The sequence below is a fragment of the Marmota marmota genome, unplaced genomic scaffold (assembly GCF_001458135.2).
Source record: "Marmota marmota marmota unplaced genomic scaffold, marMar, whole genome shotgun sequence".
NCBI lineage: Eukaryota > Metazoa > Chordata > Mammalia > Rodentia > Sciuridae > Marmota > Marmota marmota.
This window is the reverse complement of record NW_026000108.1, coordinates 41,661,450-41,689,146: the sequence shown is the minus strand read 5'-3', so window position 1 is coordinate 41,689,146 and position 27,697 is coordinate 41,661,450. Positions and strand designations below refer to the sequence as shown.

Sequence of the window (27,697 nt, the reverse complement as noted above, 5' to 3'; positions counted from 1 at the left end):
GGTGCTAAACCAAGGAAGCAAATCAGGTGTTCCCACCTGGCGCCGGGTGCAGTTGGGACCTCTGGAGCTTCAGGCGAGGAGACCCCGCAGAGACCAGTGTGGCAGAGGAAGGCTTCCTAGGGAAAGGAAAGAAGGGGCGCCCCAGGCAGACTCAGGAGTAGCCACTGACTATTTACAACCCCGGACCCTTCTGACGGCTCAGTTTACCATCCAGCTCCTGCTCCCACCCAAATCCTTCTAAAGGTGGGAGTGGACGTGCATTATTTTAATTCCCCCATCCCAGAGCGAAATCGGGTGGTGCCCTGAGTCAGATTCTCAGACCAGGGGTGAATGGCCCCCGGCAGCGTGTGATGGGGGCGATGTGAGGGTCCTGGTGACGCGAAGGAGTCCGGGGGCGGCGGGCTGCGAAGTGACGCGCGTTGGGACCACGCCACCCAAGCCCACGTGTGCACAAGATTTAAAAGTTGGTGGCGCGCTAGGCGCGTTCAGTGGTCGGACCCACGAGCTGAGCTCCAGGAACGCGGAGGCATCACCAGGGAGCCAAGACTGCAGGCGGAGAGTCCCAAGTCCAGAGGTCGGAGCTGCCCTGAAGCGCCGAGATGCCGCGATCAACCAGCCGCCGTCCCGGGCCAGCCCCGGGACAGGTGTTTGTGGTGTCCCCGCTCCTGCTGCTGCTGCTCGCCTGGTGCACGGGCGCCTGCGGAGGTAAGACGGCCCCAAACCTGCCAGGTGCCCGCCGCCGTCCAGCAGGCGCGCTTCTCCGCGCCTCTCCATTGCTGTCCCCGCCGCTCGCTCTTGGTTCCACTGCTCTCCTTTCCTCTTGGCTTCTAGGACCTACCGTTCCCTAGTGCGCGGACCTCGCGGGTTCTCGGTCTTGACCACAGGCGGGAGTCGCTGTAGCTAGGCAGTGGGGTGGCTCGGCTCCGAGAGCGTTTGGGCCCCGGCAAAGATCTCCAGACACCCAGCAGGTTGCTGGCGGTGTAGACCTGAAGGGCGCGACTCACAGCCCATGGCCCGTGGGTAACGGAAATCAGAAAAAATTCAAAAGCTTTCCCTTTCATTGCAATTATTGAAGGCGTCCGTGGTTGAGGCAAAACCAGAGTTTGATGCTACACTTGCTGTGGCAGAGGTGCTTGGAGTGCCCCCAACCTCTGCAGTGAGTGAGCTCGCGCTCTGTTCAGGTAATCCTGAGCAGCGAACCAGGTCCATTCTAGCCAAGTAGAAAGGGAAAAGAGAGGGTTCTGTGTCTTGCAAATTTTCAGGCAGCAGGTCTGGAAAACGAGTAGAAACTTTCTCACCACACAAAGTTAGAGACGCAATCGTGCAAGGCTAAAGCCAGTGATGTGGCAGATGTGGTTTGATAAAAATTGGGACTTTTGAGATTGGCCTAGAGGAACCACATAAGAAAGGCAGGTCAGGATGGAGATCTGAAGCTTTGGAGACGTGTCAGGGTATAAACGTACTAGTAGAAAGATCACTTCCCTGATTCCCCTTTAAATAATAATAATAACAATGATGATAATAATAATAATTATTATTATTATATTAAATAATAATAATAATTATTATTATTAGGATTGAACCTAGGGGTGTTCTGTGAATGAGCTACATCTCCAGTTCTTTTTCTTTTTCTTTTTTTTCTTTTGGGACAGGGTCTTGCTGAGTATTTGAGGGTCTCACTAAATTGATGAGGCTGGCTTTGGACTTGAGATTGTCCTGCCTCAGCCGCCCAAGCAACTGGGATTACAGGCGTGTAGCACTAAGCGGGGTTATTTCCTTTATTCTCTAAAGATTACCTTGCCTGGTTCTCTGGGGTACTACCATTCATCCCTGAACTCTGGGGACCCCTTCAGTGCCACTCTTTGCCCTATTACAGCCATGAATTCTTTAGGTTAGCCTCAGGTTCTTTTAGCTTTCCTCTGTTCTTTTGTGAGTGTGGTAGAGGTGGGCTGTTTTCTCACTTTTCAAAACGTTGAGAACTTAAAATCACAAATGCAGGTATCTTTCAGAGCTCAGCCCAGCCCTCAATTAGAGATGGGGAAACAGAGGCTATTATTCTTTTCCTAATCTTCTTATTTTTGTCCTCATTTCATTGTTTTGGTTTTCACTTTTCCGGAGGCCTTGGAGTGGGGGAGAGGGGTCCCTGACTGGAAAAGCAAGAGAGTTTAACTGTGAAATCTAAGCTATTGGATTTAAGCTAATTAGACCTAAACCTCCACCTAGGCAGTAGTGATGTGATATGACCTACACAAGGTAAATATTCCTCCTTTTCAATTGTAAGTTTGTTTTTTGAAAAATTAAGCTGATAACCATTGCCTTCTTGAGAAAGCAGATCATTTTTAAAATATATTTTTCTTTAGTTTGTAGATGAACACAATGACTTTATTTATTTTTATTTATTTTTATGTGGTGCTGAGGATTGAACCCAGTGCCTCACACATGCTAGGTGAGCACTCTACCACTGAGCCACAACCCCAGCTCTCAGATAGTTTTTTTTTAAAAATTCTAATTTGTTATATATGACCACAGCATGTAATTCAATTCATACTACACAAATAGAGCACAAATTTGTCTCTGGTTGTACACAAGGTAGAGTCACAGCATCTAGAGCTTTTAAAGTAAAGCTCATAAAGAAACTGTGCTTTCCATGCATGTTACCAATTGTGTGCTTGCAGTGATTTTTTTTTTTTTTTTTTTTTTTTGTATTGGTGGGAGACAACTGCCTTGGGGAGGGGCCAGTTCAGGCTGCTGGTAATTGAGCAGTAACAATGGAAGGAACAATGGCTGCTGGTTCCTAAAAGGATAAGTCAGGTTTTATTTCCAAAAGAGCAGATCTGCAGGCTAACTAATTGTCTCATGAATATCCTCAATATTTTTTGGAGCAAGAAAATGAGATGCCTCCTTGGCTACCTAGAGACCCTCTAGACTGTCCCTTTGTATCTTCATTCTCCTTCAGACCTGACTTAATAATAAAAACCTAATTTTTTTCTCTAAAAATGTGCTGGGGTGGGGCTTGGGGAGAGGTCAGTGTGATCTGCCTTAGTCCTGAGTCCTAAAAGATGATGGTGGTGGTGGGGTGATGGAGGCCATATATAAGCAAAACTTGGAGACAATCTACCATAATCAATCATCATGTAAATGTAACTGGATATATCTAAAAACAACAAAACAAATGTCACAAAGCCAGAGGAAAATAATAGTGTCAATAAATGCAGTATCCTCAGCACAAAATGAATTAGCAGAGCATACATTAGCTAGAGAATGGACCAGCCACAGATTTAGTGGATAGAGACAGTTCATTCATAGAACATTATTAAAAGAAGGAAATTTCCTATTTAAAAACCACAATTTGAATATCTGCAGCAAACAATCACTTGAATAGGCCTCTGACAATAAGTGATCAAATGCCCAAGACTAAATTCAGTCGTGTCTTTTCTTATCTAGGTCCCTATTCACCAAATAATTCTTAACATTCAGTCAGTAGTAACAATTTCTCATTTTCTAACTCTTCACTAAAGTACCATTAATGAGAAAAGAAAGTTGACACCATCTTTTAAATAATCAGTTCTGTTTTACTAGATAGGACTGGAGTATAAATATGTCAATGAAACAGATCAAAAACAGTAACAGTTTTTATGATACAGAAGATAGTGACACTGTGAAAATATGGAAAGTGACCCGAATTCTGCTTTTTAAAAGTACTGTATAAAGCCCACATCAAGGTGATATGGGTTGAGTGTGTCCCCCAAACATTCTTATGTTGGAATCTTGGACCCCCAGTGTGGCAGTACTAAGAGGTGTTGGGACTTTAAGAGGTGAGGTCTAGTGGGAGGTAGTTAGGTCATTGGCAACATTGCCCCTGGAAGGAATTAAGGTAGCTCTCATGGGACTCCCTTTAATTCCTGAAAGAATGCAATGTTATTTTAAGAAGCAAGACTGGCCTCTTCCTCCTCTCTCTGCTTTAGGCTTCCTCTTTTACCATGTGATCACTCTTGCAGAGACTCCCATCTACCAGGGGACCCTCAGAAGAGGCTGAATTGATAGGGCCACATGATCTTGAACCTGTAGCTTCCAAAATTGTGAGCTGAATAAGCCTATTTCCTTTAAAATTACCCAGCCTCAAGGATTTTGTTATAGCCATGGAAACAGACTAATATACAGACTAATATCTTGGGAGGGAAATCACATCAACTCTAGTTAACAAATAGACAAAGAAAAATAATTCTCAAAAAAGAAAAGAAAAAGGAAAGATAATTCTCTCTTATGTTTGGGTTTGGCAACAGGATATTAGTGATGTTAAAAGGTCAGAACGTGATTCACCAGACAACTGTAACTTTGGATATGTGTTTGTGGTAGAGTAAGACATTTATTATTGAGAAATATGTAAGATTATTTTTTTACTATAAATAGTTGTTCCGAGAAAATGGATTCAGTCAGGTCCTGACCCCATGACCTCTATAAATTATTTCTAATACTCAGTACCATATAACATATAATTAATTACTATTGTTAATGTTATTAGAATGTAAATCAAATAGTAAAACCTCAAGATAAGACTTGACTACAAAGTGGTAGAATTCATGGTGGGGTTGCTCTCGGGGTCTAGTGGGTCATACTGTATTTGAAATCTGTCTCTGCTACATGTATATTTTAGTTGGCCTGGGGCAATTACTCAACCCTTCCTTTCTTCCATTTCCTCATCTTAAAATGGGAATAATTACATCTATCTTGAAAGGTTGATATGAAAATTAAAGGACGTTTGAAATTCTTAGTATAACATCAGGCATCAAATAAATGATCAATGTTGATAGGTGCAATGTTAGTATTTGTTTTTTTAAAAAGTTCTCTTCTTTAGGACTATTTTTACAGTCAAATCACCTTTATTTATAAACTACTACAAACTGTAGTACAGTAGATTTTCAGATATTGAAAATACATAGGCCAGAAGATTTTTTTAAGTATTTAATTTTGCTACATTTTAAATCTCTAAAAATAAATTTAGCTGGGTTTGTTGGCTCACGCCTGTAATTCCATCTATTCAGGAGGCTGAGGCAGGAGAATCACAAAATCAATGCCAGACCCTGTCTCATAGTAAAAAATGGAAAAAGAACTGGGCATATAGTTCAGTGATACAACACCCCTGGGTTTGGTCCTGGGTACTGTAAAAGAAAAAAAGTATAGTTTTATTTTACAACATGTTTTCTTGTTTTAGTAAAGACAACTATATAAATATAAGACCATAAATGCTAATTGAATTTAAGTATTAGTAAAAACAGAAAAAGCATTGAGATAATATTTATAATTTGCATAGTATGAATTAGAAAATTAAACTTATGGAGAAAAATGTTATTTTGGAAGATGTAAGCTAGGTCATGTTTTTGTTTCAATAATAATTAAGGATCTAACAAATAATGTTTTTCTTTATTTTATAAGCAATGCTTTTTAAAAAGACCTTTAATATGATATAATTTATATACCATAAAATTCATCAGTTTTAAGTATATAATTGAGTGATATTTTAGTAAACTTAAAGAGTTGTATAGTGGCTGGGGCACTGGGTTCGATCCTCACTACCACATAAAAAATAAGTAAATAAAATAAAGATATTGTGTCCATCTACAACTAAAAAAAAAATTTTAAAGAGTTATACAGTTATCTTGGCAAAGCAATTTTAGAATGTTTCCATCATCCCTAAAGATTAGTTGCATACATTTGCAGTTAATCCCCATCCCCACTCCTAGCACCAGGCAACCACCAATCTTTGTATGATTATAGATATAAATAAACTTTGCTGGACAATTTATATACATGAAATCATGCACTATTTGGTTTCTTACAAATAGTTTATTTAACAGCACAATGTTCCTAAGGTTCATCCATGCTGTATGTATCATTAGTTCATTTCTTTCTTATGGCCAAAGGGGATTGCATGGTGTAGATATTTTGTTTATTTATTCCCCTGTTGATGATGGCCCTGTTGGGCTAATATGAATAATGCTTCTCTGAACACTCATGTTCAAGTTTTTATGTAGACATGTAAGTGATTCATTCTCGAGAAGAATATCTTTATAGTATTATTAAAGTTTATTTTATGTCTTCTTTTATAAAGTTGAATGCTGAACTATCTAACTGAAGTTGGTGGTTAATGATGTACAGTGAAAAATGAGAAATAAAATCTGAAAAGTAATTATATATGGATATTTAATTTTAAAAGAAATACTATAAAATTAACATGTGGATGTAACTTGACTTTTAGGTGCTCCAATATTTCCTCAAGGATTCCAGCCTGAACAAGAACTACAATTGTGGAATGAGGTAAAGAATTATTCTCACACAAATTAATGGAAACTTTAATCTTTGAAATTTTCATGGTAAAATTAAATAATGTAATTGAGCTTTGAGATAACTAAGATTTTTACCAACATTCCCATATAAGTATTGCTTTTATTAAAATAAAAGATGGAAAGAGGGGCTGGGGTTGTGGCTCAGCGGTAGAGCGCTCGCCTAGCACATGCGAGACCCTGGGTTCGATCCTCAGCACCACATAAAAATAAATAAATAAAGATATTGTGTCCAACTAAAAAATAAATATTAAAAAAAGATGGAAAGAAACAATCACTGTAGTAAATGGTAAAGTAATAAGAAATTAAGTCCTAAAATAGGGTAACTATAATAAATGTGAATGTGCTAAAATATACCACTTAAAAAATGGGGATTTTAGGGTTTGAAAAATTTTTTCATTATTGTTAAAGATCCAGAAGTAATTACATGTAAGAGTCACATTTTAAATAGGAAACAACAACAAAATCAGTCTAAGTATAAAATTATGAAATATGATGTACCAAGCAAATATGAACTAAAAGAAAATCAGAGTAGGAATCTTAATATCTGATAAAATAGAATTCAAATGAACAAACCATCATAACACACAAATATTTGCTGATAAAAGAATAACATACAAGAAGGTGCAGCCATTATTAATGCGTACTACCAAAACCACCCCAATTTTTTAAAAACAGGTAAATCAACAATTGTAGTTGGAAATTTTAATACATCTCTCTCAGAAACTGATAGTTAAAATGTATAACAGGCAGTGGATATATCAAATACCTAATTATATAATAGATGAATTTGAGCTATTAAAAAACTTACACTTGATAGTATGCTCATTCTTATTGAAAATAATTGGAGCATTAAAAGAAATAGAATATGTTGTAGAATAGAAAGGAAGTTTTCATAAATAGGAAGGGATATGTCTTAAATTTTTCTAACCATAATATCATAAAATAAGATGTTAATAATGATTGTATAATTTTCATATCCCATCTGTTTGGAAAATAAGTAGCACTTTGTTAAATAATCCTGGGGTAAGAAGGAAATTACAAATACTTAGAACTGAATGACAAAAACATTGTAAATCAAAATTTGTAGGCTAACACACATTAGAACATGTGTTAGAATATACTATATATAATATCAATCTATCTACAATTTCTTTCCAACTATTGCTTTAACTATAGCCTAAAATTTAAAAAAAAATGAAGATAGACAAGTTATAGACAACCCTGAAAAGGGTAGACGACCAAGAAAGCTGGAGACTAAAAGTTTTTAAAGTATCAATTTTAAAATTTAAAACTAATTTAAAATATCAATTTAAAACTAATTTAAAGTATCAATTTCAAATTTAAAATTTTAAAGTATCAATTGAACAATTGATTTTGGTGATAGTTACACATTTCTGTGAATACACTAGAAACTATTAATTGTACATTTAAAATGGGTAAATTGTATGGAATGTGGATTATATCTCAGTAAAACTATTACCAAGAATAAGTATTATAGTCAGTTATATGGCAATAATTTTGAAAACTTAGAGGAAATGGATAAATTCTTAGAAAAATATATGATGCCAAAGAAAAGTTTACTTATGATATGATAGGCTCTGAAGAAACACTTTCTTTCCTCATTTCATTGGCCATGCCCTGTGTACTGTCTTATACAGTCAGTGTTCTAAAGCTTCTCCATACAGCATAAAACTTGCTCTAGAATTTGGATATACACCTTTTATCTAGTTAAGGAGTTTCTTTCTTTTCCTGTCTCACTACATTTTGAAAATCCTAAATAAACTTTGAACTAAGTACTTTGTGTTAGTTGAAGAGAAGCAATATGCTTTTTATCCTTTAGTCTACAGTTGTGATGAATTAAATTACTAAATTTCTTGCTCTCAGACTATTAAAACTAAAATAAGAGTGCAGAAGATGTGGGGTATAATACCAATATACAAACATCCATAGTCATGTGCCTATAATCCCAGATACTCAGGAGACTTACACAGGAGGTTCACCAGTTTAAGGCTAGTCTTGGCAACTTAGGCTGTCTCAACCCTGTCTTCCTTTTCCATAAAATCTTAGAAAGGACTGGGAATATAGCTGGGTGGTAGAGTGTTTGCCTAGTATGCATAAGGCCCTGGGTTCAATCCCTATATCACAAAACAAAAAGACAAAAAAAAAAAAAAAAAAACAAACCACAGCCAAGAATGTTTCTTTTCACCAAGAAAAAATAACAATATAGTTTAAAATATTATAATTGGCTCTGCAAATATGTGAGTTCTGCAGCTACAGATTCAATGAACCATGAATCAAAAATAATTGGAGAAAATATTGGGTCTCCCTTTACTGTGTACAGATATTTTTCTTGTCATTACTCCCTAAACTAGACAGTGTAACAACTGTTTACATAGCATTTACATTGTATTTGGTATTATAAGTAATCTAGAGATGATTTAAAGTATACAGGATGGTGAGTGTAGATTATATGCAAATATCACACCATTTTATAAAGGGATTTAAACATTTACAGGTTTTGGTGTTGTTGGAGGATGTTGGAAACAATCCCCTAAAGATACTGAGAAACAACTGTGTATCATTTACAGTGGCAACAAAAACTATATAAATATTTAGGAATTAACCTAACCAAAATTATGTAATAAATTTATGCATAATTTTGTAGAATAAAATTCAGCTCTAGGGGCTGGGGTTGTGGCTCAGTGGTAGAGTGCTTGCCTCATATGTGTGAGGCACTGGGTTCAATTCTCAGCACCACATATAAATAAACAAATAAAAAAATAAAGGTCCATCAACACTAAAAAATATTTAAAAAACAAATTCAGTTCTAATAAAGGAAATAGATGATTATGTGAATATATGGGGCAGCATTATTTATAATTTAGTATAATAAAGTATCAAATCTCCCCAAATTAATCAGTGTAAATCCCATAAAATCAAATCAATTCCAATCATAATAATTCCATTTAGGTTTCTTAAGAAACTCATAAGAGTCGAGGACTATAGCTCAGTGGTAAAGTGCTTGCTTAGCATGCATAAGGCCCTGGTTTGATCCTCAACACCACACACACACACACACACACAGCAATTTCTAAATTTAAACTAAAGTTGACATAGAAAAATAAAGATCTACTAATAGGGCTGGGGTTGTGGCTCAGTGGTAGAGTACTTGCCTTGCACGTGTGGGGCACTGGGTTCGATCCTCAGCACTGCATAAATAAATAAAATAAAGGTATAACTAAACATTTTTAAAAAGAGATCTACAAATAGCTAAGGGCATTTTAAATTCAAAGAGTTAAAAGTAGGAACTTTTCCTACCAGATTCTTAAGACATACTATAAAACTGCTGTAATAAAAAAAGGTAAGGCAAAGCCACAAGAACAGAGAAATGATCCACTGGCATGGAGACTAGAGCTTGGAGAACACAACTGTCACCATCAGTACCCTGCAACATCCAATTGGCATTCACCAGCCCAGGGTTCTCCAAACTTAATAGTTTCTACTTATAGGTGTCCATGGCCTACCTATGCTCAAGTGACCAGAAGTGCCCCCAGCCACTGAGAGCAGCTATCAATGGGTGACCAAGGGGAGCTGATAGATAAATACCTTAGCTGTATCACCCCCTCATTTGAGATTTCTCTGAGATGTGCTCTATGCTGTCTTTCAGAGTTCCCTGGACAGATTATGCCCCAGTTACCTGCTCAATAACATACCTTAATTGGATTCCTTTTATTCTCTGTTTGGCTTCTCCATTCTTCTACCAGTGTTTAATGAAATCACCTCCCAAATTATCTACTTGCATGCACATCCTTATCTCAAGGCCTGTTTCTGGGCAGAACCCAGGCTAAGACAGAAATGCTCACATACATAAGCTTAACCTACAACAAAAGTAACACCAGAACTCAATGGGGGAAAGAAAAGGTTGTTTGGCAAATTGGCTCACTGTATGGAGCAAATAAAACTGACACCTAATACAAAGATGAGATCCAGGTGGATAAACTATCTAAACATAAAAGGCAAGTTCTAGAGTTAATAAAAGATATTTTAGGAAATATCTTTGTGAGCTAGGGTCAGGAAAGACTTCTTAAATAAAATTTTAAATATAGATCATAATACCAAGAACATAATAAATTGAATTACATTAAGAGAAAAGTCTTCTTTCAATATGGAACTCTGGAAAAAAGTAAGAGCTTTTAAAGGAAAATACTGATAGAATTGCTTCTCTAGACCATTCAAGAATCACCATCAAATCAACTGGATAAAGACAGGAATCCAAAATAAAAATAGTCAAAGGATAAGAACAGATAGTTTACAAACAAGAAAGTCCCAGAGCTCAACAAACATCTAGAGAGATGCTCAAACTCATTGGTAAAAATAAATGAAAACTAAGACGACAGTGTTATTTCCTTCTCATTAGACTGGCAAAAAAAAATAGAAATCGTTAATGGCTTATGTTCATAAGGATGTAAGGTATACAAACCCTCATGCAATGCTGGTCAGGGTGGCTTGCTAACTGGTGGAACCATCTGGAAAGCAGCCTAGATACCCCCACAATTTAGTATTCTCTCTCCTGGCTGAAGATATTCTCCATATGCAGAAGACAGCAATCCTACAAGGAGGTTGGTTGCAGCTTTGTTTGTAGTGGAAAGAATTGGAACACAGCTGTCCATTCTTGGGGAGTGGATAGGTAATATATGATGGACACACATTATAAAGTTTTGTACACTAGTTAGAAGCAACAAACTAATTGTACACCCAGCACCATGGATAGATCCTGAAGTATAGAGTTAAGTGAAATTTCAAAGAAAGAAAATACCATACATTTAGCAAAACATGTTTTATAAAAACATACAAAATTGTAGGATATACCTCAAATAAATCAAGAATTGCCTATGGAAGGATGGAATGGGAGTGAATCAAAATACTGAAATAATAAATACTAAAACAAGGCTAATGTGAGCTATGAACTGGGGAGAATACCCTTTGTACCTAGGCCACCTCAATGAAATACATAAGGGAAAAAGCAAGATAGAGAATAAATTCCTGGCTCTAAACAGTCTTTAAGAATATGGAAATTCACAAAGCCTGTTATGAGGGTCTCTGCCTTGGTAGAAATATAAAACAAGATGAAGAACAATTGAGACAAGAGATAATAATGTATAATACAGAAACATTTATTTTGGCTTGAAATCATCTACTTTTTCATAGAAAATCTTTGGAAAAATATTTTAGACAATATTGCTGGAAGGAAACTTAAGTGGTTAAAACAATAAATTATCAAATAGAAAAAGATATTTAAAGAAGATGCTTAGATCATATAGTTAATTTTTCTGCTTGAGGTTTTAAAAATTATAGAGCTATTCAGACACTAGAAAAACATACTTTCCTGACCTTATACAGAGACTGAACCATTTTCACATAGCTTCAGCAATGATCTTTCAGAGTCCTCAAAAGCACTTAGGGGTCCTTGAAACCCTTAGAGCCATAAGCTGAATGCCCAAATGGAAGGTAGGCAAGCAGTGTTGCTGTACCCTTCAAAAAAATAAGAACAAAGACTGGGAAGCTTTGCAATGACTTCCTAATTTGATTAATTAGGCTTTTAGAAATTCTGATGTTTTTACTCAAACAACATTGAGGCACTGATTCATTAGTACTGAGGTTCGAGCGTTCTCTGTTCTTGGACACAGACCACCTCAGAGATGGGCAGCCAGGGTGAGTGGACAACATTCCCTTGAGTGTTAATGTCTTCAGATACTTCCGCACCACCAATGTTCCAGGAGGAACCACATTCTCCTATCCAACTAAAGCAAAGGCCACATAGCTGGAGGCAGTGTATTAAGCTTTGGTCAAAATTCAGAGCTTAAAAGAGCATCTTTTGGGTTTTCCCTCTCAATTGACTTTCTCTCTCTCTCTTTCTCTCTCTCTCTCTCTCTCTCTCTCTCTCTCTCTCGCAAATTCAATTCAACTTAATTGAAGAATTTCTTAAATATATACTTTTAGTTGTCAATGGACTTATATTTTATTTATTTATATGCAGTGCTGAGAATCAAACCCAGTGCCTCACACATGCTAGGCAAGTGCTTTACCACTGAGCCACAATCCCAGCCCCAGCTGAAGAATTTTTATTGGATACTTATTCTGGAGAAGTCATATTGACCTTGCCTCAAGAAGTTGATCATGTGTGGTGTGTTGATCATATTAGAAACATATATTTTAGGACACGATCAAGTTGGCAGCAGTAGGAGCTTGAGAATTGTATGACTGAAAAGTGTGATAATCTGCCCCTTTTCAGTTTGGTGTGAAAATGCAAATTAAATTAAATTGATCAACAAAGGATTGTGGGATGGGAAGAGGTCTCTGAGATCTTATGCCATAAACAGGATTCAACCTAAATCACTTCAGACACAAAAGAATCAGTGCCATTTTTTCCAGTGCCATCTGAAAAGGTCACTAAAGAAATAAGTATCATAAGCAACTCTTTTTTTAAAATTTTTTATTCTTGGTTGTTCAAAACATTACATAGTTCTTGATGTATCATATTTCACACTTTGATTCAAGTGGGTTATGAGCTCCCATTTTTACCCCATATACAGATTGCAGAATCACATCAGTTACACATCCATTGATTTACATATTGCCATACTAGTGTCTGTTGTGTTCTGCTGCCTTTCCTATCCTCTACTATCTCCCCTCCCCTCCCCTCCCCTCCCCTCTTCTCTCTCTGCCCCCTCTACTGACATTCATTTGTCCCCCTTGTATTATTTTTCCCTTTCCCCTCACTTCCTCTTGTATGTACTTTTGTATAACTCTGAGGGTCTCCTTCCATTTCCATGCAATTTCCCTTCTCTCTCCCTTTCCCTCCCACCTCTCATCCCTGTTTAATGTTAATCTTCTTCTCATGCTCTTCGACCCTACTCTGTTCTTAGTTACTCTCCTTATATCAAAGAAGACATTTGGCATTTGTTTTTTAGGGATTGGCTAGCTTCACTTAGCATAATCTGCTCTAATGCCATCCATTTCCCTGTAAATTCTATGATTTTGTCATTTTTTAATGCAGAGTAATACTCCATTGTGTATAAATGCCACATTTTTTTTATCCATTCGTCTATTGAAGGGCATCTAGGTTGGTTCCACAGTCTTGCTATTGTGAATTGTGCTGCTATGAACATCGATGTAGCAGTGTCCCTGTAGCATGCTCTTTTTAGGTCTTTAGGGAATAGACCGAGAAGGGGAATAGCTGGGTCAAATGGTGGCTCCATTCCCAGCTTTCCAAGAAATCTCCATACTGCTTTCCAAATTGGCTGCACCAATTTGCAGTCCCACCAGCAGTGTACAAGTGTACCCTTTTCCCCACATCCTCGCCAGCACTTGTTGTTGTTTGACTTCATAATGGCTGCCAATCTTACTGGAGTGAGATGGTATCTTAGGGTGGTTTTGATTTGCATTTCTCTGACTGCATAAGCAACTCTTGAAATCCAGCTTAGTGTTCAAATTCTCAGTAGTGTTTTTGATTGATAGAAATCTCTTATACTATAAATTAAAGTCTCAAAATTTTCTCTTTATAATAAAAGCTGAGAACAGATAGTTGCCAACCATAGTTCAACAAATATTTGTTATAAAATAGAACTCTTATCTAATGCTGATTTCATGGTGGAGAGCTGGTGGATTATTCATGGGGTCCTAAGAGTATTTCCTGCATGTGTGTCATGCAATTATCATGTTAAGTTTTAGGTGACAGGGCTGGGGATGTGGCTCAAGCGGTAGCGTGCTCGCCTGGCATGCGTGCGGCCCGGGTTCGATCCTCAGCACCACATACAAACAAAGATGTTGTGTCCGCCGAAAACTAAAAAATAAATATTAAAAAAAATTCTCTCTCTCTCTCTCTCTCTCTTAAAAAAAAGTTTTAGGTGACATTGGATTCATGTATAATAAAGAACAGTAACCAAGGATGCTCAATTTTCAGGTCATTCTTTAGTCACTTCTCACATTTCCCAAGCTTAACCAGAAGTTCTTGCCCTCAATGTTTGAGGCATCTTTATACTTTCTGGTGATTCCTATCAACTATTCTTGGGGCTGTATACCCCCGTGGCTGGGTGTGAGACTTGGGCAAATCCCAATTCCAGGACTTGCTGCATAAAGTTTTAGGGATTTCTCTCTTCCATAGTCAGTATTCTAAGCTGTCTTGCAACTTTGATCACTGTTTTGTATATAACTTGACTTTGTAAAATCTGTTTTCTACTCTTTTCTATTTCCAGGATATAACTGACATTTTTGTTTTCTACAGATAGATGATGCTTGTTCATCTTTTCTGTCTGTTGATTCCCAGACTCAGGTAATTTCAATTGCAAGTGTTTGGTAACAATGTAGGCATTTATGTAGTGTTGAAATTATCTACTTCTGTCTTTGGACCTTTATGGACTCATCAAAACATGTCAACATATTAGATATTATTACATCACCTGCAGGTAATAAACAGTACTATGTGCTTGTGTTTTGAAATGCGTGGGCTTTTATCTCTAAATAAACTAGATTTATAGATAATGTACATTTGGGAATTATGGATTTTCAAATTATAATGCTAATTTCAGCATCAAATTCTGTGTTAAATTTAAAATACTCTCTTGCTGTATTAGAGAGCTAAAATTCTATCCCCAGTTGAGTTTGAAACCTATTGATAAAATTACTATGAGTCAGGCTTTTGGAAATTAAAGTTTTATCATTATAACTGAAAACTCAATTTGAATGTGGCTTTAGATCTAGTGCCAAGTGTGTTTGTCCCCAGATGTAAACTTGCCTGCAAGTCTCAGGCTATTGCTCTGAATCTCCCACCAGAGTCAGGTTCTCATCCTCAGAGCTGACACCAGCCAAAGCACAGGTTCCCTACCAAAAAGGCTGAACATGCCCAACATCCCCTTCCCAATTCATTCATCAGACAGCTTGCTCCTCTTCCATGGGAGTTAAGCAGGGATTGTAGTCAGAGGCCAAGAAGGCTGGTCCAGTTTCCCTACATGGAAACAGGAGGGAAATAAGTGCATTCTCCTTACATGATCTGTGCTGGATGTGCTGTTCCTGCCTGAAGATTCATGTCTGAGAACAGAGAGAGGACAGTTCATCTAATTGTCTTGACCTTCTTAGTCCCTATCACTGATCTCCTGGACAAAGACTAGTATGTTTCTGGTACAAACTTCCTACATACTCCTGCCAAAGGGCCCAGGCTGTCATTCACATAGTCCTTATAGACAGCTGCCATGACTGGTGTAGAGAATAGTTTTGTGAAGTGCTATATTTTACCTAGCTCTGCCCAGTCCCCAGGCTAAGAAGGATCACCTGCAGGAAGTTAGAGGTATTAGGTGGTAAAGCAAGATTAGGATCACAATAGGTGGCTTTTTATTCTTTTTCTTTCCTTCCTTCCTTCCTTCCTTCCTTCCTTCCTTCCTTCCTTCCTTCCTTTCTTTCTTTTTCTTTTTTTGATGTGTGTATGCACTGGAGATTGAACCCAGGAGCGTGTTACCCAAAGAATGTTTACAGATGTATAACATGAGATGGATATTAGCATATAAGTGTTTCTGTTGTTTGTAAAATTCAGAAGCATCTTCAGAATCATTTTTATATTTTAAGTACCAGAAGGGTGAATTTCAAAGCACTCACTTTAAACCCCTGTCAAGATAAACCAACCTTTTATTGGTTTCAGTTCTGTGTAAGAAGAGCTTGGTAAATTTGCTACTCAATATTTTACACTTACAATGCAAATTGTATTGTACTTTGCTACATTTTAAAAACATCATTAATTCTCACCATATTATTTTATTACTTATTGATTATCTGAACAGTGCTTTAAAGTGGTTTTGCCAAATAGAATATAAAAGATTTTTAAGGCCCATAAATTAAAAATAAAAGAGTAAAAATTTTATTTTTTTTAATTTTTTAAAAATATTTATTTTATTAGGTGTAGATGGACATAACACAATGCCTTTATTTTTATGTGGTCCCGCCCATGCTAGGCGAGCGCTCTACCACTGAGCCACAATCCTAGCCCCCCCCCCCCAAATTTTATGTATAAAAAAATCCTTGGGGCTGGGATTGTAGCTTAGTGGTAGAGCACTTGTCCAGCAAGTGTGAGGCACTGGGTTTGATCCTCAGCACCACATAAAAATAAATAAACAAAAAGTATTGTACCCATCTACAACTAAAAAAGACATTTAAATTTTTTTAAATACCTAAAGAATGTTTGAGAATAATGGCTTCTTATAAAGGGAACTAGGGCAAATGCATTTGTTTTTAAACTTTTCCAGTCAAATTCAATCTTATTGCCAAGCCTCATCTGGCCTAGAAACCATTTTCTAAGGAGAAACAACTTTCATATGTAATTTTACTTTTAATGTCCAAATATTTTTGTTTTACTGCTTTATATTTTGTATTATTTCTACATGGACCATAAAAGGTGCTTTAGGGATTTTATTTCCAGATTTCATGGGGTGACCTGAGAGGGAACAAGTGAGAAGGGATGTATTGATGTTCACATGACCATTTTCTCTTGTTTGACTCCCAACTGCCCAGGCTAACTCAGTGGTAGAGCACTTGCCTAGCTTGCCTGAGCCCCTGGATTCAATCCAGTACTGGGGGTGAAGAGGGGGCAGATAGGAAACATTAGCTCTTAACTACAGGTTTAACAGACAATGCCATTGCAGCACAGGAATATCGATAGGTCAGGCCATGCTCTAGTGAAAACTAGCCTTTCATGGGAGTGGACAAGTGATAATCTCTTAGAACCCACTTCCTCTGTCCATGAGAATAACCATTGCTGTCCAGTGTACCTCACTCTTGTGTTTTAAGGACTGAATGCAATCCATGTATAAGAAAGTGTCTGTAATTTATTGAAACACTATAAACATAGACCATTTAATATTATTAATAAATAGCTCAACAACTTGCATGGCAGGCAAACAAATGAAAAGAAGAGAAGAGCAGGCTTCCGATGCCAGGAAGGACACACAGAGGTACTGTGTCATGACTCTCACTGTACCTCTGACCACAACCAGCCATGCTAAGTGTGCGCTGTATTTCCAAGGGTGAGAATATTGGCGGCTGCGAACAACTTTTTACATCTCTTCTAATCAAGAGTAACTGTATCTGTAAATCAAACTTAAGACTTTTACTCACCTTTAATCCTTCCAGGAACTCCCTGCAATGATGTCACCCCTGATTCCTGGCTTAAGAAACTGAAGTTTAGAGAGATTAAACTGGCCCAGGGCAATGCAACACAGCTATTAAGAGTAGAAATGGAATTTGTGCTGTAGAGTTACAGGCTGCCCACATCCATAGTTCACGATTTTAACCACTAATTATATTGCCCCCGATTGTCCCAGCTCTTCATTACTTCCAAAATGCATTCATTAAGCAATCAATTGTCTCCTGGTATACTGTGCTAGATCCTGTGCAGTGCAGGTTTTGCCCCTGCTTGTCCGTTTGTGCTACTCCTTACCACACCCAGCTGGCTGCTAACCACAAAGAGCCCTGCCCTACTTCTGAGCCCAAATGCTTTGACAAACCTGATCCTGGGGAGTGCAGTCAGCAAGCTGGAAGGGTGGTACTCAGATTAAGGGCACCACACATGGCTGCTTCTCCTCCTGTTCCCATTGTTTGGGAGCAATTGCAGATTTTCAAATTAGCCAATAATGAGTAATATTCAGCAAGGCTCATGGCTTTGGCATGTAGATGCACTTTGCTACAAGCTGGGCAGACTAATCCCTATTTGGCACTGCCCTGGTTACTCTTAGTCATAAAGTTTCATGAGAGCAAATGCCGAGAACTATGTAACTGGACCACAGTGGAGGCCTTAACCAGTGTGTATAGCCAGCCTTTTTTAATTGTTGTTGTTGCTGTTGCTCTGATCAGAAGGAAGAAGGAAGGTTTTACTTTTAACAGTCAAGTTTTTGTAATGAGACAAATCAAGGGATTCCAATAGAGTTCCGGTGGCCCACAGCAAGAATTCTTTACTGGGTAGCTAGAATATTCTTGTGCTCCTAATATTGTGAGTTACATCTTCTCTGCAGACACTGTGCAAGCAGATACATTTTCTCATTTTCTTAGGCATCCACTGCACTGAAAGAGTTTTGCTTTATGGTGATGGGAATTCTACCAAAGCCTCAGGTAAGATTGAAATAGGGTTTTGGTTTTTTGGCAAAAGAAACATTGCCTAAAAAATTCTTGGACTTCCTCTTGGAACAAAGTATGCCCTTTTTGGAAGTATTCCAAGAGGAACTAGAAGAGGAAACATTGATTTTTTTGCATAAGAAAAAAATACTTTGGTTTGTCTGTTGCCTGATAATTTAGGGTCATGTTAATGGAGTTTAGAATCATCTAATTGAGAAATTATATGCCTCCCTCAATTATAAAATGATTCCAGTCTGATGGGAGAAATTTGTGGTCATATTGGCTGTATTTTTCTCCCTGACTCATACTACAATTGGAGACCAGATGCATCTTTCTAAGCTGCCAAATATGTCTTATGGTTCAGAGGTTAGGAGATTGTACTTCTTTAGCGAGTAGAACACTTAGGAATGCAAAAGCAGGGTGGGGGGGTGTGGCTCAGTGATACTCTCCTAGCAAAGTATAAAGTCTTGGGTTGAATCCCCAGCACTATCAAAAATAGAAGGAAAAAAAGTAAAAATAGCAAAATCATATTGTCAATGTCAGTTTGAAAATTATAGTCTTACTTTCATGTCCTGGTTTCTTATATAAATGATTTAATCGTTCTGGGAGAACTTTTTGTCCTAAGGCAAGATAGATAAGAACTTAAGTAAGCATAAGCACTATGCCTCATTTTCTCTTCCATATCGTAGGAAAGGATTGAAATTATTTTAAAACTACTGTATTAAAGATAAAAGTCTTGAGTTTAAAATTACATTTTTTCATGAGTAACTAATTTAACCTGTGGATCATTGGTGCACTCTAATGTGTATCCCTTGCATATACAAAAATTCAAAGAAAGAAACCTTGATGGTTTGACTGTTATCTGAAACTCTAGACACAACTATATATTATCTATTATGTTTAATAGTGGCATTTTCCAAAAAACTTAACTGACTTTTTTTCTAATAAAGATAGAAGAAATGACAAAGGTGAGTATCCATCCTTTTCCTTTTGTATTAAAAAAAAAAAACAAGAAAGAACAATGACAACAACAAAAAAGAAATTTTATGACTCTTAAAAACAGACTTTTGGAGGGGGAGAAGAATTTAGAAAAGCTTATAGAAGAAAGCAAAATAACTCATAATCTTATTATTCAGTCATAACAATGATAAGTATTTTGATGCGATTCACTTGGTCCTTTTCTCTGGATATTCCATCATGTAATTATATTATAATTTCCCATTCCACCACATTGAACATGTAGGATGTTTCCAGCTTTTACTCTTGTGAAAAATGTTGTAAGGATTGTTGTTCACATCTTTCTTTATGAACAGTATTTATTTCCCATTTATTTGTAGAGTAACTGATACTTATTTCAGTTTTATATTTTATATGTAATGCACATCATGTTTTTTAAAAAGTATATGGTCTAATTGTGTAGCCTATTGTAAATTTTAAATTTATAAATAATTTTATAATATCTAAGATAATGATTATATATATTTTTCAATAGGAACAAGATGAAAAAGATAATGCTAAACGGGTAAGGTGATTTTTATAAATATATATAATTAGAAAACAATTTTAAAAATCCACTGATTTCCACTAATTTTTTTATGTATTACTCACTGTTTTTTCTTTAAACAGTTCTTATTTCATTATTCGAAGACACAAAAGTTGGGCAATTCAAATGTTGTGGTAAGTTGGAGAACTACTTATTATTATTAGTCTAATTAGTATTAGTTAAAAGAAAGCATATGCTTTTGCAATTTATCTAATATAACTTGATCAAAATTCAGATTTCTTACCTTAAAAGCTTATTATGTCAGTGAGAATGGAAGTCAGTATTTACTATACATTTGATTTATTTTACATGTCAACAACTACATGTACATTATATTCATTCATTCATTCGTTTAACATTTATTGAGTATCTACTATGTGCCAAGTAAAGTTTTAAGTCTAGAAATATAGCAGTAAGCAAAACAACATTTAAAAAAGAAACCCCTTCCCTCCTGTAATTTACAGTTTATGGAGGGGAAAAAAAACAAGAAAAGAAAGAAAGAAAACATTATTTTGGATGGTAGTTGATGCAAGGAAAAATAGTTTTATTCAAAGCTTTTTAATAATTATTTAAAAAGAGGATCAAAAATCAAGATGTAATTAAATATAACTAGAAATATCCTCTTCTATATGTATAATCTTTATTCCTTATCAATCATTGGACATTTAATGGGAGAATTTACAAAGTTTAGCCAGAAACCAGTAACATGAAATCAGTTTAGTCCAAACTTGTGTGTTTTCAGTGGTAGTTTTTCTTTTTATTTGCATGGATTAAAAAAAAAAAAAAGGCTGAATGGGGCTAGGGGAAGCTCAGTGGCAGAGTCCTTGCATGAGTGATACCCTGAGTTTGATCCTCAGCACCACAAACACACACACACACACACACACACACACACACACACAATAAATAAATGTGCACATGTAAATTTAAAACTCAGTTTTAAGTGTTTATCTATCGCATGGAATATTCTGACATATGAGCACTTGAAAAAGTGAGGTCAGACTGGCTATACACCTAATACAAGTTGATTTCATGAACAGATAGCCATATGTAGGGCTTAAGATAATCCATTTAATAAGCAATTTTAATATTAGTGAGAAGGCTGAAATTGATCCGTATACCTTAGAAAAAATGCAACCATATCAGGCAACTTTGGCTCAGCTGTGTTTTCGTTGTCTTCTCCTTGGCATCTTTACCTTTTAAGAAAAATATATCTCAACCCCATTTTCACCATCAACACATTGTCATTTTCATGTCCCCAGTGTCTTGCTCCATATGTTTCCATTGTAAATATGTAATTTATAAGAAGGTTACTAGATAAGTGTAAGGTATAACCTTCCAGATAAACATGCTCATCATGGAAAACTGATATTCACAAGTTGGTTTCATCTGGACCAAACTATTTTGAGTATGTCTAGAAGCCAATAGATGGCCTTTTGCCTCCAGAGATGAGGTGAGGGGTTTTACTTGGCAGTTGAGGACAGAGCAGAGGCCCTCAGGAAGCTGCGTTTCAAATAATAATAAAAATCTTATTCCATCTCTTGGCTTTTTCACCCCAGTTCTTTGAAGTGCTTACAAAGAGCTGTCTTAAATAACATCTTTAATTTCCTTTTTTATTGCGGTGGGGTTCTGGGGCAAATATAGTCAGTAAAACAAAAACAGAGCAAAGCAAAGCAGGAAACCTTCTGTATGCCCAATGCCGACAAGCCCCTGTGCTCATGTCCTGTGTGTGTTCATGTCCTCTCAGTCATCTGTGGTGCATCCGTTGCTGCAGCTCGTTCCTCAACTGCATGAGAGAAGAATGAAGAGATTCAAAGTGGACGTATGTAACACCCACTGCATGTTTGCTTTGCCACTCTGTGAATTCCCAGTATGGTGGTTTATGAGATGCTTTTGTTCAGGATAAGCGGCACGCATACACTGGGTTAGCCACGGTACCGGCCCGGTGTGCGCAGGTGTGTTCATGCCTGGGAAGGGAATTCTTCAACCTCTGGTGCACCCCATGGTCTGCCCCTTCTGACCCAAGCTCCCGATGTCAAGCAATCTGGGTTTACACTCCTTCATGGCCCTCCCAATGAGAAAAACCTGTTCTTGGGGTAGGAAAGGACACTGCAGGGTGTCTAGTCTTTAGGAATAGGGGAATAAATACAATAAAATGTAACTGCCCTTTGCATTCGTGTTGGCACATAGCTAGGACAGGCACATTTCTTATCCAAGTGTTAAAATATTGATAGGAGTAAATATTATGAAATATACAAATCATAAACTGAATGTACATAGTTTTTTTTTCCCACAATTAACAAAATTTGACCTAAATTCTATGTGTAAGATGAATATATTACTGAATTAACATATTCTTAACTAGAAACTGTGGAATTTTTAATGTTTAAGAAGAATCTTAATGTTTTTCAATGCTGAAAGTTCCTAGGTAATATTTTTAAGCAATGCCTCACATCATTGCAACACATTATAATTTTCTCCTTATATTATCTCATTTTATTCTTTTGGGAATTCTGTTAGTATTTACACAAGTACTGTTATTTTAGTTTATAGAACAATTTAGAATAAAGGAGTTCTCCCAGATCAGACTAAAAGACAGATTACATAGTCTTCTGACCTTTAATCTAGGCAAATATTTTTTTCATCATGATATTCCCTTTATAATTTAATCTTAGATACTTTGGTTATTTTATTGTTAAATGACATACTTTAGTATTAAAAGATGAATTCAGGTCAATTTTTTCCTAATTTCAATACCATATCTACATTATTCTTCTTCTTAAAGTGTTATCTAAACTTCAAATACTTTAAAAATAATCATACAGTATAGGCAAACTACAATTGTCTCCCTAAATTCTTCACATTTTAATACTAGGATTCCATCAAGGCAGCATCTGCTACTAATTTTAAAGAGAAATGTAAGAGAGAATGTAGTTGCCCTTCAAATTTTAGAATTTCCAGAATGAAAAACAAAAACGCAGTTCTCATTGGACTTCCTAAAAAGTAATATATGCTTTTTAAACTTTTTTTTACCTTTTATTACCCAAAATGTTTGCTTAACTTAGAAATAGTGTAAAATTTAAACTTTAGATCCAGTTTCTTAAAATACACCAACAATTATTAATTTAACAACTTTACTTCAGTGTTTTTATTTACACATCCAAAGATAAACATTCAGTGTTGTGGCTGGTTGAACCCATCTATCCATCCAGACAACTGGCTGAAGAGGTGAACTCGCTGACTGAATAATCTATACTATCTGATCCTCAAAGTATTTTGCAGTAAGTCAAGATTCCTGGGAACCTATGATAAAAAAGAATGTAAGAGATGAATTTTTAAAAAATGCAATAGTGTTAACTATGCTGCCTAAGTCACCTAATATATTTTATTTTTTATGTGGTGCTGAGGATTGAACCCAGTGCCTCATGCATGCTAGGCGAGCACTCTACCACTGAGCCCCAACCCCAGCCCATATTTTTTGGTTTTGTCACAATTCTTATTTATATTGTTTCTCGTTCATGTATAACACATATATTTTATTTTACGTATTTATTTCTTTACTTATATTTTTTTGAGACAGGGTATTGATATGTTGCCCAGTCTGGCCTTGAACTTGTGATCCTCCTACCCTGTCCTCCCAAGTAGCTGGGATTACAATAACATATATTTTAAAGAAATTATTTTATTCTCTAACAAAATGGTGAAAGGACATTTTAAATATAATTAATAATGATATGCCTGACAGCTACCTTTCTACCTGCTGATGAATACATGTACAGTTGACAAAATTCCTGAAAAAGAATGTGTTATGTTGATAAGAAAAATATTTTTTTTGATATAGTATTCTGATGATACTGCTACTTGTTTAAATTTTCAGGAAATAATATGTTTCTCTACTGATATTAATTATTTACTCAAGTCCTTGATGTCCTCTGTGCTTATAATAGTTAAAAGTAACTTTGAGCCTCACTATGCTCTTTAGAAGAATTTTCACTTATTTTTAGCATTATTTGATTTGTAATGCCCTCCTCTTTTCTTCCAGGAAGAATTCCAAAGTCCTTTTGCAAGTCGAAGTAAAGGATACTTTTTATTTAGGGTAGGCACATGCTGTACTTTTTAAAAGTCAATTAATATCAAAGTTAAAAATACTTCTCACTGTACATTTAATTAATTCATACGTTTTAAAGTGTATTGATATTTGACATCAGATGTTACAATCTGACATTCATTTCTGTCAGTCTTATTGCTTCTATGCTATAGCATATTTAATCTTTACTCTGATTCACTACTCATATTCACAAATACCTCAAATGACATTCACCTACTTAATAACTTAATTCCATAATATTTCATACATAGGATATAAATATCTTAAAGACACATTGTTCCTTACATTCCAAGGAATCATTTGCTAAATTTTTGATGAAGTAGATTGGAAATTTGAAAATTTTTTTTTAATTTTTAAAATTCACAAATTTTTAAAATTCAAAGACTCAACTACAATAGTTTCTGTAAAGATAAATTGTGATTGCATTTCTCATTTTGTAAAATACTATGATTACATTTCTCATTTTGTATGTCCAAATTTGTGTATGAAATGTGGGTTTCTTTCTAAGCAGCTATACTTTCTGAAATATTTGCTCCTTATTACATTACCAGAAAAATTTGATTAATTCATTCAACAACAATTATTGTACTTTTACTGGGGATGTACATTGTACCAATGCATGGGAATAAAAACAGAATTCAATTCCCACACCCTAGGAGTTTATAGTCTAGTAGAGGAAATAGATAAGTAAACAAATATAAAATATAGTCATCCTTTAGTAATCAACCCTAGCACATCTTCCTATATATTATAAATCATCTCTAGATAACTTATATCACCTAATACAATGTAAATGAAATGGAAATAGTTGTTATAGTGTTTAGGGAATAATGACAAGAAACCCAATTCAGTATGTGTTTACTATAGATGCAATTTTTGCAAGAAATATTTTTGGAGGTGGTTCATAGGAAGGTTGACTGTATTGTGTTAAATACTTCTTAAGTCTAGGGGATGTAGAGTAAAAAAAAAAAGAAAGTGGGAGAGATACAGAGAAATCTTCATGAGCTGATTTCTTCAGAAATTGCTTGATGAAATATTTAGTTGAAAATTTTCAACTTTACTTTGAAAACTAAGCTGGTAAAGGAGGCCATAGGGTAAGATTTGTATTTTGGAAAATAATTCTAACAGCAACTTGGGAGACTAGATTGGATGAAGGAACTACATTGACAGCAGGAAAACATAATACTAAATAACTGTGACTTCAGTAAGTTAATTTTGGTTCATATCAAATTAAATTTCAGATCATTTTTTCTAAAAATTTGGCACCATCAAGGAAATAACAAAATCAAATGGGAGATATGATAAATTATGGTATAATGGTGTATTAAGAATTGTAATTCAAAAATAAATAAATAAAATAATTAATTAAAAAATCAAATAGTATGTAATTTATTGTTGGTCTTAAGCAGCTTTAACAGCACCTTAGAACTTGTTAGAAATATAAACTTGGGGGCCCACCTCAGACTTAGAAACTCCAGCTGTGGGGTCCAGATGTCTCATTTTTGCATTGTCAAAAGCCTTCCAGATGACTCTGATGTACATTAAATAAACCTTCCTCTATTTCATTATGATATATTAATATTCTATGAGTATTAGCTACCATTTGTAGTTTCACTGATTTATTTCTAATTTATTATTTTTCAGCCACGTAATGGAAGAAGGTCAGCAAGTTTTGTTTAAAATGGTATGTATTTTTGAAAAAAATAATAGATAAGTAAATAAATAAAAATGAAATGTTGGTATATGTTTCACAGTTCAACCTAATTTGAAAATCTCTGTTGGTTTCAAACATTGACAAATTAAGCTATATTCAATATATTTCTATTATTTGATTGTATGCATACACTAATATTTTATATAAATGCTACACCTATAGAGGCAATGAGGGTTTTATATGATAGAAAATACCAGTATTTTAGGTCCAGATTTGCTTTGCCCATCATATTCTTCAGACAGAACCACAATGGTAATCATCATGATTGGTTTTGGAGACATCAGCCTCGGCATATTTTATTGTGAAAGTAGTATCATGCAGAGAGGGCATTCTTACTGTGGTAGTCAGCATCCATCATGATGGACCAGGATTTACAGACTGAATTTATTTCCGTCCTCCAGATAACTTACATTCAAAGAATCTTTATAAAAGCTTATGATGTAATGGTTTCTAGGGAATAAAGAAAATGTAGAAAGACATGAGAACATAATTTCTACTTTGGTACTTTCATAGTTCCTATCTCAGTATGGAGCACACAGTAGAAACTCAGTAGCTAGTAGCTGGTGGGATTAACCAATATTTATTAAACATATAAGGACAGTGGCTGGTGACTAGCCCCATAAATTTAAAAAATATGCTAATCCTAATATCTGTGTGGGGGATGTACTGGGGATTGAACTCAGGGGCATGCAACTACTGAGCTATATCCCCAGCCTTTTTGTTTGTTTGTTTTTTGTTTTATTTTTCATTTTTTTTAAGACAGGGTCTCACTAAGTTGTGTAGGTTGGCTTAGAATTTGTAATCCTCCTGCCTCAGCCTCTGTGTCACTAGGATGATAGGCATGTGCCAGCATACCTGGCCATAACATTTTATTAGACTATAAATTTTGAAATCAAACTGAAATACAGATTGATAAATTTATAGCACAGAAATATAAAATTTATGTAATAGTAAATTCAGATTCTTTCCTGAATATATTTTTTGCTAATATTTCATTTGTATCAGCTTAAGTATGGTAAAGTTCTTAATATTTTCTTCAAAGAAACAAAACTAAAACACATCATTTCTATCTAAAGAATACATTGACACCCAAATCACACAATACCTAGGGGGGAAAATACTGTATATTAGATCTCAGGAGACTTTTTCAAAGCCCTATTTAGTGAAAATTTCAAGACCTAGAGTAAGCAAGGAAAAATTAATACATTAAGGATTTAATTCATTAAGACAAGAAAGAATAGTAAAATGAGTCTCAGGAAAACAGAAGGAAGAAATAACAGAAGAAATTAAAAGGTGGCAAAGTAGAAAAATTGATAGGCATAGCAAAAATCTGATTCTTCAAAGGAAAAAAAAAAAGCCTATTTAACCTAACCTAATCTAGAAAGGGGCAAAACAAATATCTCCTTCAGAGAAATACTAACTGATAATAGTAAAAAATATACAAACTGAAGAACAGCTGGGAAATATCTCAGATACCATGTTATTACACTATGACAATATAATTATAGAAATTTATATGAACAATATATATATATATAATTTATATGCTCATTTACACTTGAATCTAATTTAGTTTTTCTTTTTCTTTTTTTCACAGATGCCCACTAATTTTTCACAGAAACAATGCTATGGGATAAAAAATGTACTGACATCATTTTGCTTTCTTCTCAAAAGCAGTCCTTCCTAAGTTAACTCTGTTGAAAATTCCTGTATTGTAAACATTCTCAGTAAAAGTTGTAATTGTAAATGTTTGATTTGTTGAAAATAAAGCATATTAAAGTGTTTTTTTCTTAGTGTTATAGTGATAAATAGTTACAATAAAGTTGTAAATTGGT

General features: G+C 35.5%; 1 protein-coding gene across 1 annotated transcript; it reads left to right on the top strand.

Moving 5' to 3' along the window:
- Positions 1–457: 457 nt before the first annotated feature.
- Positions 458–27,697, top strand: Nmu (neuromedin U). The gene is made up of 10 exons (XM_048783964.1): positions 458–705; positions 6,257–6,315; positions 14,629–14,676; positions 18,435–18,494; positions 19,990–20,019; positions 20,124–20,174; positions 21,788–21,862; positions 24,083–24,136; positions 25,793–25,832; positions 27,460–27,697. Exons 1-9 carry the CDS (start codon positions 600–602, stop codon positions 25,826–25,828), a joined length of 519 nt encoding a protein of 172 aa, XP_048639921.1. The 5' UTR covers positions 458–599; the 3' UTR covers positions 25,829–25,832; positions 27,460–27,697.